General features: G+C 38.9%; 1 protein-coding gene across 1 annotated transcript in view; it reads right to left on the minus strand.

Annotated features, from left to right (window-relative positions):
* Positions 1-17,326, minus strand: part of SGCZ (sarcoglycan zeta) — an 820,580-nt gene that overhangs the window by 13,281 nt on the left and 789,973 nt on the right. The window contains exon 7 of the mRNA XM_075930376.2: positions 7,913-8,036. Within this exon, the coding sequence (XP_075786491.1) occupies positions 7,913-8,036 (124 nt within the window). The remainder of the gene's footprint in view (positions 1-7,912; positions 8,037-17,326) is intronic.

Here is a 17,326-nt window from a genome sequence, read left to right on the forward strand (position 1 = left end):
AGCCATCCACGTAGGAGCCTAATCTGTTGTCACATACTCTATTGAGTATGATGGAGCTAATGCCGATTTACACTGATGATTTGGCCCAGGCTTGGGTTTCTTTTGTGCATTAGTTTGCAGGCGTCATTATTTTGCAAGCACAGATGGCTGTTTTCACTAGGCACCCAACTATGTAGTTTTCACATGTATATATTAAATGCATATTTAGAGCCCAAACTATAGCCACTTAATATTCTATTTTCATGCAACCCATTCCATTTGCTATTTTTAGTTCACTAGTGCAAGCCCTGTTACTAGAACTCTGTTGACCTGGGCTGCAAGACCAGCAGCTGTGTAGATATAGAGATATAAAGTCTCTTTTCTTTATTATACAGTAATTGGCATTTGTTAGCCAATGTGATGCTGCTAAAGTTCAGAGTCTGTTACATGGGAACAGTCTGGGTAAACATGTAGCAATTGAATCAGAGTTAGACATCAAGTATTCAACAATTAAATAGTCAAACAGATCAAAATAAAATCACATAGATAAATTAGCTGCAATACTGAAATCAAAATTTATTTAAATGATCAAATTAATGTAGCAGACAATCAAACCATATAAATCTTAAAACATGACTCTAAAGAGGTAGTTTTGGGCATTTCCTTCAACATTTATTCACTGAATTCAGCCTTCATTTGATATGCCTAGACATTCTGAGAAAGAACAAACAAAATACTTCCAAGCCTTCATAAGGAAAAATCTAAACACCTTTATTTTGTTGTGACTTCCTGTATGTTTTGAAATCTTTACATATATGAGTATAATTTAAAATGAACACATTAAGATTATTTCATCCTGCCCTCAGCTGGGGATGGGAATGCAAATTAAATTTCACATTGGGACTCTCAAGTAAGTAAAATGTATTTCTGATAACAGAAATTTAAACTAATTGTGTTATTAGTCTAACAAGGAATGTTCATTTGCTAGTGCAAGCCCTGTTACTAGAACTCTGTTGACCTAGGCTGTAAGACCAGCAGCTGTGTAGACATACCCAGAGTCTCTTTTCTTTATTATACTTGGCATTTATTAGCCAATGTGATGCTGCTAAAGTTCAGAGTCTGTTACATGGGAACAGTTTGGGTAAACATATAGCAACTGAATCAGAGTTAGATGTCATGAGAGCTAGGTTAGGTAAATCATATTTTGGACCACCAAGCTGCTACCATAGCATAAACTTTTAAACTTGTTATTGTTATATCTTGGTGTATTTTAGGTTCTACTAAACAAACTTTTATGTATTTGCAAGAGTACCAAAAGCTAGTAGCTAGAGGATGCAAATGGCATTATTCAACAATGATCTCTGAACATTTTTGAACTTTTCTGTTATGTTTATATGTGGAAGTAATAGTCAACTAGCAGCCAGGGGGATGCATTTACAATGATGGAATGTTCTTTTTTCCTCTCATGTGAGATGATAGAATCTTTTAATGCCCCGAGTTTCTGATTCCATTTTATGTGTAAATGATTGCTGCTTTAAACCACTGGCTATGGTTTATTTATAGACTAATACACAGTCCACAATTAAATGCCAAGCTGTAATTGAATCAAAGGATTCTGCTGATGCTTTGAATCACAAGGGTGCAGCTCAAGTGCTTTATAAAGGGCAACAGAACCTGAGACTAAATTACAGCCTCCAGTATTCAATCTGGGATCATGCATTATTATTTATAATACGGATAAAAGGATTATTATAATACTGAAATAAATAAAAAGAAAATGCATCAAACAGCAGAAGCCAGAATGCTTGCAAAGACTTTCAGTTAATGCTGTGGGAGGCTAAGGATTATACTGTACAAGAAATAGATAGAACTGGAGGGAAAGTATTTGGTAAACATAGTTATGTTCTTCCACCTCTATCCTACCCACAAAACTTTACATTTCTTCTTAAAGAAAAGGGAAGCATATGTTTCAATTCTTAATCCATGGTAAATTCATAATGTTCTGCTAATATGGTTATTAAAATGTATTCTAAGTGATGTACAATTCCTTTCTTGTGTTTTCTATAGAAAGAAAATACAGATTTAGTATATATAGCTCAATTTATTTGCAGAATAAGTACAAATCTCCAAACATTATGAAGTTCAACTTGGTTAGGCAATATGCGAACAAAACAAATGAACTATTTTCTAGTATAAAATCTCCAGCCTCAAATAGTGCACAAAGACTCATTGACAAAATTGGTGTTGATAACAGAAGAGCAAAAGTTTACTTTTGAAATGTCTGATTTCACTTATGAATGTGATAGATTAATAGAACAACTATGATAAACTTGTTAGTCATCAGTTCAGTGAGTTGACAAAGAAATAAACAATAAGATATTTGTTAGGAACAATTTGAATTGTGTTAGTCTCTGTGCTTTAAACTGTCTCATGTAATTTTCCTGCACTTACTTACTTCGTCCATTTGTTATGCAACCTAATTCACATGAATAGTGCTGAACTGCTACTCTTGAACACTGAAGTCCCCTGTGTGTTCACAGAATGAAACAAATGGACATCAATAGTCATGCTCTTCCAGACTGTCGAACCAGGACCTATCCTAGGAGGATCACTTCTATATATGAAAAGATAATTTAGTTTTCACACTCATGTCTCACTTTGGCCTATCTGTTGGGAACCGGAATAGCAAACTGCAATCTATCACGTATAGGTGATGAAAAGTACACAGGGGACAAATGTGCCAGAAACAGCGATACAGGTGTTTTGATGTGGAAATTGGTCCCTTAAGAACTGGATTGGGTCTGCTGGCTCATTACTCATAGGCTCCCTACCAACCATCAGCACTATTTTGCTGAAAAGTAAAAGTAAAAGAGAGGTAGCCGTGTTAGTCTGATCTTGGTAAAACAAAAAAAAGCAGTCATGTAGTACTTTGAAGACTAACAAGATGGTTTATTAGGTGATGAGCTCATCACCTAATAAACCATCCTCTAAGTCTTCAAAGTGCTACATGACTGCTTTTTTTGTTTCACTATTTTGCTGTCACCACTGACCTGGATGACAGATGAAATAGTTACCCAGAAGAATACAATGTGGTAACCCATTGCCAATCACCTGAGATATCCATTCCCCAGAACTCCATTAGGACATTTGGAGTCAGGGGGAGGGAATAGAAGAGAGGGAAAGATAACAATCAATTTTCCACCCCCTTCCCCCACGCCAAGCACTTACTCACAACACTTGTTATACCACAGGAATTTCCTCAAAAGCCAAACTTTTAAAAAGATGGATAATGAGACTGGAGCTTTGTTTGGAGATCAAGAATATTGGGGGAAGGGATATTGATCTTTGCATTTCAGTGCTTAAAACAATCTCTGATAGAGATCAGGATGAATCCTAATGGGGGGAGGGGTAAATTATTGGCACATGCAGGATACTTGCACCTTCCCCTGAAGCATCTCATATACGCCACTTGCTGTAGAGAGGTACAGACAGGATGGACCTTAGTCTGAGCCTCATGAAATTCCTGTGTTTATTTAGGAAAGATCCATAGGGTAAAACTAGCTGTTCCTTTGCTGAGCATAAAAGTTACCAGCAATACAAGAATTAAACGTATAATCAAATATCATCTCAAATATTTTTGGCATTGATAACTATATATTGGGGGTTAACACAGGATGCTGCCTGTGTGTTGGTGGGAGGGGGGCAGAAAAATAATGCTTCATGACAACTATTAATGAATTAACAAATCATTATGGAATCAACCACCTGGCAAATCCCAATTGTGTATAAAGGTTTGATTCCCACAATTTTCATGTTGGTTTGAGAATTTAACAAATGCTCTAATTTGGTGTTCAGCCAAGAACTTGTCAACTTTGTATTGAGATCATTTATTAACATATTAAACAGACGTGTGTGTTAGGAGTAAAATATCTGCAACAGTTGTCAGAGAATGGTGCTTTCTTTTATTTTGTGAATAATTTTGACAACCATAGGCAGTTAAGTTTGAACACTTAAATGAATCTGATTTTCGGATAAAGAATCTAATCAATTTAACTTTCCTTAGGTGCTTACCACTAAACTATCTATGCTACAGGAGGTCATTGAGTATCATTTCCAAAAATACCTTAAATGGAGAAGAGAGAACAATAATTCATAAGAACTGTCAGGAAGGCAAATAGCAGTCAGGATACATAACACAATCCCTGACCAACCCAGGGATGAGAGGTTATCTTCACAACTGTTGGATCATAATTGTTGTTGTTAGTTATTATTATCCTAGGTGCCAGCTACTTCCTTGTTCTGCCCCAGACGCTGACCCCACTTCACCCTTTCCCCAATTCCCGGTCCCTGCCCCACCCTTTCCCATTCCTACTCTTTCCCCAGCTCCTCCTACTCTGTCCCTCCACTCCACTTCTTCTCTCAAACTTCCAACCCCCATTCTGCCCCTTTCCCTGTGTGCACCCCATTCCCATTCCTGCCCTCTCCCCAGCTCCTCCTGCACACTATGGAACACTTGTTCACAGCAAGGAGAAGATGTGGGGAGGGAAAGGAAGGAGCTGATTGGTGGGATCACATTGGTGGGATCTCCATTGGGAAGGAGTGGGGATAGGGCACACCTGGAGCACTCACTAAGTCAGCATAAATAATTGTTATTATAAAACATTTATAAAAGCACCATGGATGTGGACATTGCTGAAGAGAGAAATTGAAGACACACTCTCAGGGTACGTCTATACAGCAACATTATTTTGAAATAACTAGCATTATTTCAAAATAACTTAGTGCACATCTACACAGCAGGCAATTATTTCAGAATGATGTTGAAATACTGTCAAGCTGGAGGACTTCTTACTCCAACTCCTGTAACCCGCATTGTATGAGGAGTAAGGGAAGTCAGAGGAAGAGTGCTCTATTTTGAAATAAGTTCTGTGTAGATGCTCCCTACTTTGAAATAAGATATTTCAAAATAAGCTACACAATTGACGTAGCTTAATTTGTGTAGCTTACTTCAAGTTAAGCCCTGCTGTGTAAATAAATATATGGAGATATACCCATCTCATAGAAATGAAAGGGACCTTGAGAGGTGATCTAGTCCTAGCCTCTGCCCTCCTGGCAGGACCAAGTATCATCCCTGACAGATTTACCCCAGGTCCCTAAATGGCCCCCTCAAGGATTGAACTCACAAACCTGGGTTTAGGAGGTCAATGCTCAAACTACTGAGCTATCCCTCAGTCTCAAAGACCTAGCCATTTTTAAAAAAAGTTCTGCTACTCCTCTCAACTTTTTAGTATTGCATTAGTACATGAGAAATGTCATTACAGGTAGAGCAAGAATAGTGAGACATTCTTGATGAAAAACATAACATGACTCAAAGATATATAAGACAGAGCAAGGGCAAGGGAAAGAAATAAGACCTAGACTGTCATTAATCCTAACATGGCCACATTGGACACATTCTTTTTGCCTCCTTCTCTGATGAAGTGAGAGAAGAACTTCACAAACTGTTCTCCAATATAAGAAAGTGGATTGGAATGTGCTCAGGAATGGATGTGGAGCAGGCAGAGCCACAAATTCTCTCCCCCCACACAGACACAAAGCCCAGTGGAAAAAACCAAGCATAAGAAACATATATGAGGGGAAGTAAACACCTTCACTTTTGAGAGCATAGCTTATGTACCCCACATAGCAAGGAGGAATTATTTGGCTGGGGGAGCAATAAACTATACTTTTCAGAATCCTGAGCCTAAAGTTTTAATTTTGGTCTAAAAACAGCTGTCTTCTCTGTTTCAATTGAGATGTATCTTATCAGCTTTTCTTTAAATGAAATTTTCTGAGGGTTACATTAGCACCACAGTAACTTCTTAAGGGATTGTAGGAAGAAGTGGGTTTTGAAGAAAATGGAAAGAGGAAGTACGTTGATGTACAACAAAAGAGTGGAGAATCTAAGCTTAGTGCCAGAAAAATGACCATTATGATTTAAGATTATTGCATGAAAATTAAAGATCCTTGGAAATTTTCATAAAAGTAGAATTCTGAACCAGAATCTTTGGCCAAAATATTTCTGTATGTATTGGAATACAATATACTGTGCAATGGTTGGTGGCTACCCATAACCACCAACGTGGGTATATTTCAAGGCTGTCATATGTATTTTGCATACTTTATGAAGCATTTGGGATTCTTTGAGGAAGATGTGATGTGATATATATATATATAGTAGCTCAATGTCTGTGAGTTGGGGGCGCTCTTGCCTCCTGCCATGGCGCTCAGCTGAGTTCTGCGCTGCTCAGCTGGGCTGTGGTGGGGAGTAAGCTGCAGCAAGCGGCTGTTTGGGGTCCGCACTTCCAATGCAGACTGTGATGTCACCGCTCCGCCCCTTTCCCCTCCCACCATGGTGCTAAGCTGAGTGCTGTGCCGCTCAGCCAGGCCGCCGCGGGGTAGCAAGCGGTGCAAGGGGCATTTGGGCTCCCCTGCGGCGGCCCGGCTAAGCGCACAGCCCTCCGCTGAGCACCATGGCAGGAGGGGAAGGAGGATGGGTGGTGATGTACACAGCCAGGAGGTGGGGCCGTGTATGTCACCACCCTGCCTTCCTCCCACTCGGCGACCCGGCTGAGTGTGCAGCACTCAGCTGAGCGCCACGGCGGGAGGGGAAGGGGGCGGGGTGGTGACGTACATGGCCAGAGGATGGGGCCCAGCCGAATGAGAGGCAGGAGGGGGAGGAGACGAGAAATGGAGAGTGAGAGGCAGGAGGGGGAGGAGAGAAACAAGACGGAGAGAGAGGCAGGAGGTAGAGGAGAGCTGGGAGGGGGCAGGAGGAGGAGAGAAAAAGAGAGATGGACGTGGAGGAGAGTCCTGAAATATCCCGTTGTATGACAGGTTATTGGCTAGTATAAACATAAGGAGACAAATTTTCCAAAGACAACAGTTCCCAGTTAAGCACCTAAATGACATGGCCATATTTTCAAACAAGCTTGTAATTCATCAATTGCTGCCAAGTACAATTTAAAAATCTAGTAATTTCATTGAATTATCTAGTTGAGAAATGAGCTCTCTAGATGCAATTGTCCAAGATTTCTGATGATTATTTCATTGTTAGGTAAGAATATAAAAAAATCCTCTTTCCAGTAATCTTCCATACACCGCTACCACACATTAATTCAATTGCAACAAAATTGGGATCTGATTTTCATTCTGTTTTGGTCATATTATATTTTATACCAAAAATATAACTACAAGTATAAATGACCATACAAGTGGAGAGTCTTGGTCCCAAATCTATTCATATTGAACTGATCACTGAAACATCACGTGAATGGTGTGGTGCATCATTGAAGGAGTGCTTTCAATCTCTCAGAAAGGTATCAACAATTTAAAAGAGAGCAATTAAACTGAATTGGGAAAATATAACACCTCTTTCTTTCTCAGCCCTTGTCAAGCTATCATTCCAAATTTAAGATTAATTGATTAGGTGCAAGTTTTCAATTTAACTTTCTCTGTGTACATACACACAAAGTAATTGTGTATATATGCATATATAGCTGTGAAGGATGTGATAAGCAAATCTGTAACACGAGGACATTGGTGACGGATCTGGGTAAAACTTGTCCTCTGCTATGATATTAAGTAATATTCGGTGTCATGCTATTTGTAGTGCAAATACATTTATATTTTATTAATATTCTTTTCCCTGAGAGACTTTGTGTAAATAAATTTTAACCATGCAAATGTTTGATTTGGGTTTTTTTTTTAAGAAAGCAAAGAATTACTCATGAGTCAGGCAGAAGTAAATCCACTTTGAAATTCATGCAGATATAGAACATTTCATATCATATTCACCTGGCGCTAACATACAATATCACTTAAACAGTTTCCTTATATTATTTTTCTTTTGTTTGACAGAATTGCATCGCATTTCATTGGAGACTGAGCTTACCTCCCCTTCTGTGGACTGCAAGTGCAGTTCTTTTCTACAGGTTGCCTTTAAGTCTCCTGCAGCTGCACTAACCTGTACTCCCCTGGGAGCTTCCATTATCAAAGATCTAGTTGGAGACTCAAGTCTGAAAAATAAAAGTATCCATTAATAAAAAAATCCCCAAACCTCATACAAACAAACCAAACAAATAAACCCTCTCAATCCAGTAATCTTTCATGAATGTGTTGATGAAAATCCTGTCAAAACAAAGAAAATAAAAAGTGAATTACTGCATGAGTTGTTCATGTATTATTATTTGTAACTCAGATTCAAGAAAGCACCAAAGCAAGAACTTACGTCCATCACTGTTTGAGAAAGCACTTAAGTACATGCCTAACGTTATGCTCACTGTACTCCTGAGCAATGCTTTCTTGAACTGAGAACTAATTTAGTTGATAGTTGCAGAGTTTTTGTTGTTGCAGATATGCTGCTTTGTACGGCAACTATATGCTGAAAAATAGTGTCTAGCCCATGTATGTAATGCTACATGTGCATCTAAAATCTAAATTGAAATGTTTCCTTTGGATTTTTTAATAATAGTTTCAATTCCCTGGGACCTTTTCTTCCTTTACAACATAGAAACAACTCCTACTAAAGGAAGTCGAGTTCCTCATGTGCTTGGGGATGAGGAGGGGATTGATTAGGCCTTCAATCTATATTACTCTGCTTTCAGCTTACATTTTATCCCCTTCTGCAGATTGCTCACTGGCCTCTTAAAATCCTACATTATCTGTCATATTCTCTATTGCTTCTCAGTGCAATTACCACATTTTTCTTTTAGTCCATTTACTAGTCTCCCCTTCTCTAGTGCTTCTTTTACTCACGTACTCTGTCCTTAGGATCCTGAACCACTCAAAGCCAAGGTAGCTCAAAATAGCTCATTCCACTCTCCTCTGCTGAATAAGGATAAGTCTACACAGCAAAGTTATTTCGAAATAACAGCTATTATTTTGAAATAACTTTAACGGCATCTACACAGCCAAACCGCTATTTCAAAATTAAATTGAAATAGCAGAGGATTTATTTTAAAATTGGTAAACTTCATTCCATGAGGAATAGCACCAGGTGGTCATTGACCCTGGGGAAGAGCTTGCTACCTCCTGCCGCTCCAGCCCCTGCTGCCTCTCCATGTACCGCTCCTCCTCCCACTCCTTATCCCCCTCCTGTTTCTTCCTCCATGCCCTCCCCATACCCCCAGGAATGCTGAGGTCCCCGCACCCACGGTGCTGGGAGATAGTTGGGCCGGTGAGACACCCAACCCTGAGCTTCTCCTCCTCCTTCCTCCCCTTGCCTCCCCCTGCCAGCTCCATCCTCCCACGTTTCCCCCTCCCCTCTCCCACCCTTCCTCCTCCCCTATCCCACCTTCTTTACCCAGTCTCACTTCAGTTTCCTTCCCCACACCCCAGTTTTGTTCAATAAAGAGGCTTTGTTGTAATGAACATGTGTCTTTTATTGTACAGCAGGAAGGGGGGAGTTAGGGAAGTGTAAGTGGAAGGACGTGATGGAGGAATGAGGCACAAGCCCCCAGTGGGGCACACCAGGGAGACTGTTACTGCCTGCAGAACATGCTGCCAGGCTCGCAGCAACACGTCCAAGAGAAGCACCAGAGTGCCCAGGGGCAGCTCCAGCTCCATGATGCAGAGTGCTGTGGTTTCTTGAGTGAGAGCAACCAGAGCACACAGAGAAAAAAATGCTTTGCTGTCCCTCAGCGAGGTAGGCAAGCAAGCAAGCAGAAAAACCTGAGAACCAGCTGTCCGGGGGGAGGGGAAGGAGGTCCCTTTAAGCACAGGCCTCAGATAGCTTTGGGCTGCAGCCACATAAGATAACTCCTAACCTGATGCCCTGCCAGAACCAGTTACGGACGGCCTTAAATGCAATTCAGCTACCTATCAGTGTGAACGTGCTATTTCAAAATAGGAAAATGCTATTTCAAATTGCATTTTGCGTCTAGACGCGTTATTTCAAAATAAGCTATTTCAAAATAATGCTGTAGTATAAACATACCCTAAGAGAGTTGTGGTGAGGATTTGTGGTGATGGTGCTCACATATAGGGCTTAATAGGACAGATGTCTAATGCATAGGGCACTGCACTGGGTTTCAAGAAGCATGGATTCAGTTCTTTAATAGTTTAACTGTGTGATCTTGTTTAGAATGAGCAATCTTGGACAAATCAATCTACCCAGTATCTCAGTTCTCCATCTGTAAAATTAGGTTAGCATTGCTTAACCACAAAGAGATGTTATGGAGATTAAATCTATTAATAATTGTGAGGTGCTCAGATAATACCACAACTAGTTAAGTACCTGGAAAGAAAGCTGGGAGAAAAGTGGCTGAAGTGGTTTGTTTCTTTGTATTTTTCTGTGTATATATTTTAGTGGGGGCTGATAGATAGCAGTTATGGATTATTTTTCTGAAACCAAAAATACCACATTACTAGATCAGGGCTAATGGAGATGAGATATGAGCTGACTGTCATGAAGATAGCATCAGTCAAATATTTCTCTGAAAGCAATTATTTGGAAGTAAAAATATGACAATTCATCTTCTGATCAGGTATGAAGCATTTTAGTCCCCTGTGTTTAAAAGCCAATGCAAAACTTGAGCAGATTATATTCTTTTAAGTAACAGAAGAGAGAGCTTTTTTTGAAGGCACATATAACATACTTTGTGCTGAATTATTTTGTTTCATGAAAAATGAAGCAATAGTTAATCCTGATTATTAATTATGGTTGTCACTAAGGTAAAGGTCCAAATACAGGCAGTCCCCGAGTAACGCAGATCCGACTTATGTCGGATCCGCAGTTACTAATGGGGTTTTTCTTGCCCAGGAAGACGTGAGCGGCGGGACGCCCAGATGAGCCGCGGTCCCGCTGCCTGCGTCCTCTGGGGCGAGAAAAGCTGCTCCGTGTCTCCCTGGTCTGCTGTGGGGGGAGCAGACGTGCTGCGGCTGTCCCGCTGCCACGTACTCCGTGGCTTTGCTCCCCGTCTCCCTGGTCTGCTGGTCTGCTGGAGACCAGCAGACCAGGGAGACGCGGAGTAAAGTCACGGAGGACCCGGCGGCGGGACCATGGTGCGTCTCAGTCCGCCGCCCGCGTCACCCTGGTCTGCTGGGGGGGGGGGTGCAGCTAGTGCCCCCCCAGCAGACCAGGCTTTTCTCCGGACGCCTGTGGTAGAGCAGCTGGGGCGCTGCCGGTTGGTCCCGTAGCGCCGCTCTGGGTGCTACTGGACCAACCCGGCAGCACCTCAGCTGCTCTGCCCCAGGCGTCCTGATTCAGCCGCTGCTGGTCAGTTTCAGCAGCGGCTGAATCAGGACGCGCGGGGAAGAGCAGCTTGGGTGCTGCTGGGTTGGTCCAGTAGCGCCGAGGAGCGGTGCTACTGGAGAAACCCAGCAGCTCTGCCCCAGGCGTCCCCAAGTCAGCCGCTGCTGAAACTGACCAGCGCTGGCTACAGGAAGCCCGAGGCAGAGTTGCTCTGCCCCAGGCTTCCTGGAATCAGCCGCTGATCAGTTTCAGCAGCAGCGGACTTGGGGACGCCTGAGGTTCTTATGTTGAATCTGTATGTAAGAACTGGCGTCCAGATTCAGCCTGTTGAAACTGATCAGCGGCTGATTCCAGGAAGCCCGGGGCAGAGCAACTCTGCCTCGGGCTTCCTGTAGTCAGCCGCTGGTCAGTTTCAGCAGCGGCTGAATCTGGATGCCAGTTCCAACTTACATACAGATTCAACTTAAGAACAAACCTAGAGTCCCTATCTTGTACGTAACCCGGGGACTGCCTGTAATAGGAAATGGAAGTAAGGGAGGGACCTCTAAAGTAAGGAAAAAAGCTTAAAATATTTATGGTTAAAAATGACAGTTCATGGGATTCACTATTTAATATATACTCTCTTTAAAGACTATCTTTTAGATTTGAAAAACATGACTAATCCATTCATTTATCATTTTGTGCTTATACTATTATTGCTATTATACATAAAAGGCAACTGGAAAGTATTTTTATTTTTATGTTGTAATCAACTCTCTCTTTTTTCCTTTTATTTGTTTAAGTAGATAGGTGCTAGTAAAATATTTATGACTACTTTCACCAGTCCAGAATGTAGATATGCATTATGTTGTTATATATGGAAACAGAAATCGCTAATACTTAGTTATATATTCTATGTGTTTATCATCAGTCTCTCTCGCTCTCACCATTTTTGTAAATCAAGAACCAAGAACAGTATAATATATATCTTGTAATGATCATAAATTTATTCTACAGTTTTGACATCTCTCTTTTTGAGCATCAATTTGCATTCTCCTGCAGTAACCAAAAGCCAATGCAAATTGTTTTCATAGGAAATTTAGGCCAGAGTTGAGCATTCTGATCCAGAAACACACTCATTTTGGTTGGTGCAGATATAATTTCAGGATTGAGGCAACAGACTGTTTTACAATCAAACTGGTGCCAACATGAAATGATTAAATATTTAAGTAGTATTGCAGAAATATACATATAATCCATTTAGATTTTTTAATGTTATGGAGTAGGATTTTCAAAAATGCTTGGACTAATGGCATGCTTAAATGTTATGACTGTTTATTACTGTTTGTTTTATTTCTCAGTATAATTCAGTGTGCGTAATGTTACTTAGAACTTTATTTTCTATAATCTATATATATATATATGTTATGTGTTACTTGTATCACCTTTTAGTCAGAAGGATGAAACTGCCCTGTTATATGAATTTCACTGAATGGATAACATTAAAAATACACATTCCTGCTGGCTTCAGAAAATCTAAACCACAATTGATTTTGCCTGGAAGTTTTCCAGTAGCAGGTATAGTGTTGCATATGCTGACCTGTATTGGGTTATATCTTTCACTACTCTGTAATCTTTTTTATAGGATCACTAACAATTATCTGCAGTAAAGATGCCATGGTGCTACTCAGAATTGTCTACTGCATTTTCAACCTGATTAGTCAATATACCATCAATTTTATGAAACTGGTAAGTGATTTGATTGTATGAATCTACATGATCTGAACAGTGAACTTCTGAAGAGGCTGTTAATACTGTATGTCTCTGAGTAGCTGAAGGAAATTCAAGCATTTTTAGAATATAAAAGAATTTAAACAGTTAATTGAAATTATTAATTTCATCAATCTGATGAAAGGTTAATAGGTTGACTGCAGTGTAATTTTTACAGTTAGCAGTACAAATATTTTTTTTTATCTTTTTACAGTTACTTCAGTGATTTTATTATTTTTTCAATTATTGTATATCTGGAAAGATTTTTATGAGCTGTGTGACCTGAAACTATCAACTAGAAAAGTAAGAGCCTACATGATAAGAGAGAGATTTTCCTCGGTAGGTGTTGCCAGGGGATAGTCAGAACCTTGATGTAAAATAACACTTGTTATTTGTCTCAGTCTTATTTTCTAAACGCTTTGATCTTTGCCAGAAACCTATTGCAAGATTCCATGTAACTATATTCATGTCTCTAAAAATGCATAATTTAAATGGCAGCAAAGGTCTCTTCTGAATACCATAACAAGAATCTGCTTTCCTTTCAAATTTACTAATGGCCTGTCAGAATGGAATTTACTTCTGTGAGTGATTCCTAGTCATATGATTCCATTTTTTCCCCCAAGACAACTAGCAGATATGACAGAGTAGAAATCTTTGTACTAGATCAGTTATTAGACAGACATCTTAACGTAGCAAGAAATAGACGGATGCTTTTAAAACAATGGTCTCTAAAAATTTAATCTGCCTATTCCAGACTGAACAGCTATCCCGACTAAACCAATCTCACTATTTTGGTTCAAAGACCAAATGGCCTGTGACACTAACTGAAATGACATATGACCTTTACTTTTCAATATTCCATTGTGCTGGATCTGGGAAGACTGGCTGAAGGGTCCCTAGTTAATAAATTGAATCACCGAGACACTTGTGCAACCAGTGGATTGATGTTATCAATCTTACATTTACAATGAACTGTTTATCCAGGGGGATCCTCAGGCTCTAATGCAAACAGAGTTGCAAAATATATTTAAGTGGCCCTAATCAACACTGACAAGCAGAGATATTGATTCTGCACAACTCATGGCTCATTCTAGAACTGGAATTCAGAGAAATTGGACTCAGATAGCCCTAATTCTATGTACTGATCAACAGCTGTTCTCTAACGTCTGGAATCTGTCCTTAGATGTTCACATGCTGCTCACTTGGATTTCAGTGCACATAGATTCAAAGGCAAAATCTGGTCTTAGGTGTTGTGACCTTAAAAGTGGATTCCCTACAGAAATAGTGGGAACTCCAATCTGAAAACCCTTCTGTAAATATGAAATTCTCACTGATACTTTCCATATTCAACTTTACAGGTCTCTGAAAATAAATTTAAATAAAGATGAACCCTTATTACTTAGTATCAGAACAGTAAGGCAGTCAGTACCATTTGCTGTGATGTCCACCTTCATAACAAATATCACTGACTGTAGGACAAGTCATTGGCACCTTTATAGTTACTAAACTCTCATTAATCTAGAAATCAAGTCGCTGAACTCTAATTGCACTACACAATTCATTACTTCACAATAGCGGATCTGCATTATCATAGTAACTGAACATTTGAATATTAATAGACCTACATTGGTGGGGAAGAAAATCAGTGTTAAATGCATTTTTTTGCTTCAATTTTCAATAAAAAGGTTAACAGAAATCAGATAACGAACACAATTATCATCAGTGTAAATGGGGTAGGATCCGAGGGGAGAGGGAGTTATTATATAGGTAAGTTAGATGTCCTCAAGAACTATTTCCTAGAATACATAAGGAACTGACTTAACTGATATGAGGCATTGGCAATTACCTTTGAAAACTTTTGCAGAAAGAAAGAAAGAAAGAAAGAAAGAAAGAAAGAAAGAAAGAAAGAAAGAAAGAAAGAAAGAAAGAAAGAAAGAAAGAAAGAAAGAAAGAAAGAAAGAAAGAAAGAAAGAAAGAAAGAAAGAAAGAAAGAAAGAAAGAAAGAAAGAAAGAAAGAAAGCCCAGAGGACTAGAAAAGGCAAATATAGTACCTATCTATAAAAAAGGAACACAACTCAGGTGATTGTATACTAGTCATCTTAATTACGGTACCCCAAAAGGAAATGGAATAAATAGTGAATCAATTTTTTATCATCTAAAATATAATAAGGTGCTAAGTAACAATCAGCATAGATTTGTCAAGAAGAAATCCTGTTAACCCAACCTACTCACCTTTCGTGACAGGATAAGAAGCCTACTGGATAGAGGGGAAGCAGAAAATAATGATAGATCTCAACTTTATTAAGGCTTTTGATAGTATCTCAGGTGGCCTTCTGTTAAGCAAACTAAAGAAATAGAGCATTGATTTACCAACTAAAAGCTGGATGCACAACTGATTGGAAAATCTTAATAAGAGAATATCAAGGGTTCACAGTCAAGTTAGAAGGACATATTTAGTGGAGTCCCATAGGAATCTGTCATTCAATATCTTTGTAAATGGGTAGGATAGTGGTATAAACAGTACATTTATAGTGGACCACAAACTAACTATATGTCAACAGTGTAATACGGTCTCAAAAAAGCAGTCACCACTCTGGAATGTATTAGGAGTAAGACATGAGAAGTAATTCTTCCATTGTACTCAACACTGATAAGACTGCAACTGGAGTTCTTCAGGAAAGATATGGACAAATTGGAGAACATTCAAAAGTACAACAAATAAAATGATTAAAGGTCTAGAAAGCGTGCTCTACGATAAAAGGTTGAAAAATTGTTTTCTTAGTTTGAAGAAGATTGAGAGGGGATATGATAACAGTTTTCATGTACATAAATGTTATAAAGAGGAGGAGGATAAACTGTTCTCTCTATTCACTGAGGACAGGACAAGAAGTAATGGGCTTAAATTGCACAAGAGTGATTTAGGTTAGACAGCAGGCAAAACTTCTTAATTATAAGTGTAGTTAAGCACTGGAACAAATTACGTAGGGAGGTTATGGATTCTGCATCATTGGAGGGTTTTAAGAACAGGTTAGAAAAACATCTGGCAGGGATGGTCTAGATAATCCTCATTCCTGCCTCAGTGCAGGGGACTGGATTCAATCTACTAAATTCCTGTCTAGTCTTATAGTTCTAACTTGATTCTGACTTTTTATTTTATATTCTACTTTAAAATAGAATACAATACACATTTAAAATTTTTAAAACAAAGTTATTTCTAAACCATAAATCAAAATGTTTCATTGAAATAGAACATCTGACAATACTGGAACTTCTTTTCCCAGTTTTTTTCCTTCAAAAAATTTTTTCAGGGAAATTGACACAATTTCATAAATCATATCAATTTTGATGAAATGGCATGGACAATAGCTCTGTAGAAGTTTTTCCCAACCTGCTCTATTATCCAGCACAGAGAAGAACCTGTAACACAGACTCTACAGTTGGTTGCACTTGTATTCAACCCAACCTCTGTTTTTAAAACAAGAGTTAGGAAAGATTTGGTAAGTCAATTTATTTTCAGTTACCTCCTTATGACAGGTACCATCTTTAGCAGAGACCAGACATTTCTTTCCGACCTTTAGCAGCAGGCTATGCTAGCAACCGGGAGCCACATGGCCATTTCTTCTTTTTTTTTAATTGAGCCACTGACAAAGAAGATAATCATTCCCCTTTACTCTGTACTGGTTAGACTACAGCTGGAATACTGTGAATAAATATGGGCATTATTCAATAGAAAAAAATAGAGTAAATGAATAGGTTGTGAAGAAGAGTAACTAGAATGAAAATGTATCTAAAGAAAAATATAACAAATTAAGATTTAGGAAAAAATGTGAATTAAATAAAAAAGCCTCTTACATCAATACAACATTAAGCCTGTACAGTCAAAATCACAAAAGACAGGAACTGCAAATGTTAAAGTTTCACTAGCAATGCTGTTTCTGTCAGAGCCCAAGCTTGGCATTTTCTGTTTTTTGCTGATTTTACCATTTAAGTTGAAATGTTGCATTTATATTTAAAAAATGTAACATCCTTGTTTTTAAAAGAAAAACAATTATCTTCTGTGCTTAAATAACATTAGCTTTAAAATGATTCCAGCTAGTCTGAAGTTCACGTTTTCCTGTTTAGTTGCTATTGTTTGGTTGTAGACAGGTTTCTGATATACTAGGTTATTGAAACAGTAGCTCGGTTTTTTACATTGTAAGTTTAGAGCAAACATGCTTTTTTTTTAAAGAAAAAATAGAGCTTGCAAATTCAGCAAAAATTGGAAGAATGAAGATAAAAATCATAGGATTAGGAAAGAGTGGTTTTGCACCTGTTATTTCCTCCTGATGTTAAAGCATGATAATTTTTTTGAAATTTTTGCTGTTT

Source organism: Pelodiscus sinensis, chromosome 4 (genome assembly GCF_052426305.1).
Source record: "Pelodiscus sinensis isolate ZL-2025 chromosome 4, ASM5242630v1, whole genome shotgun sequence".
NCBI classification, from domain to species: Eukaryota; Metazoa; Chordata; order Testudines; family Trionychidae; genus Pelodiscus; species Pelodiscus sinensis.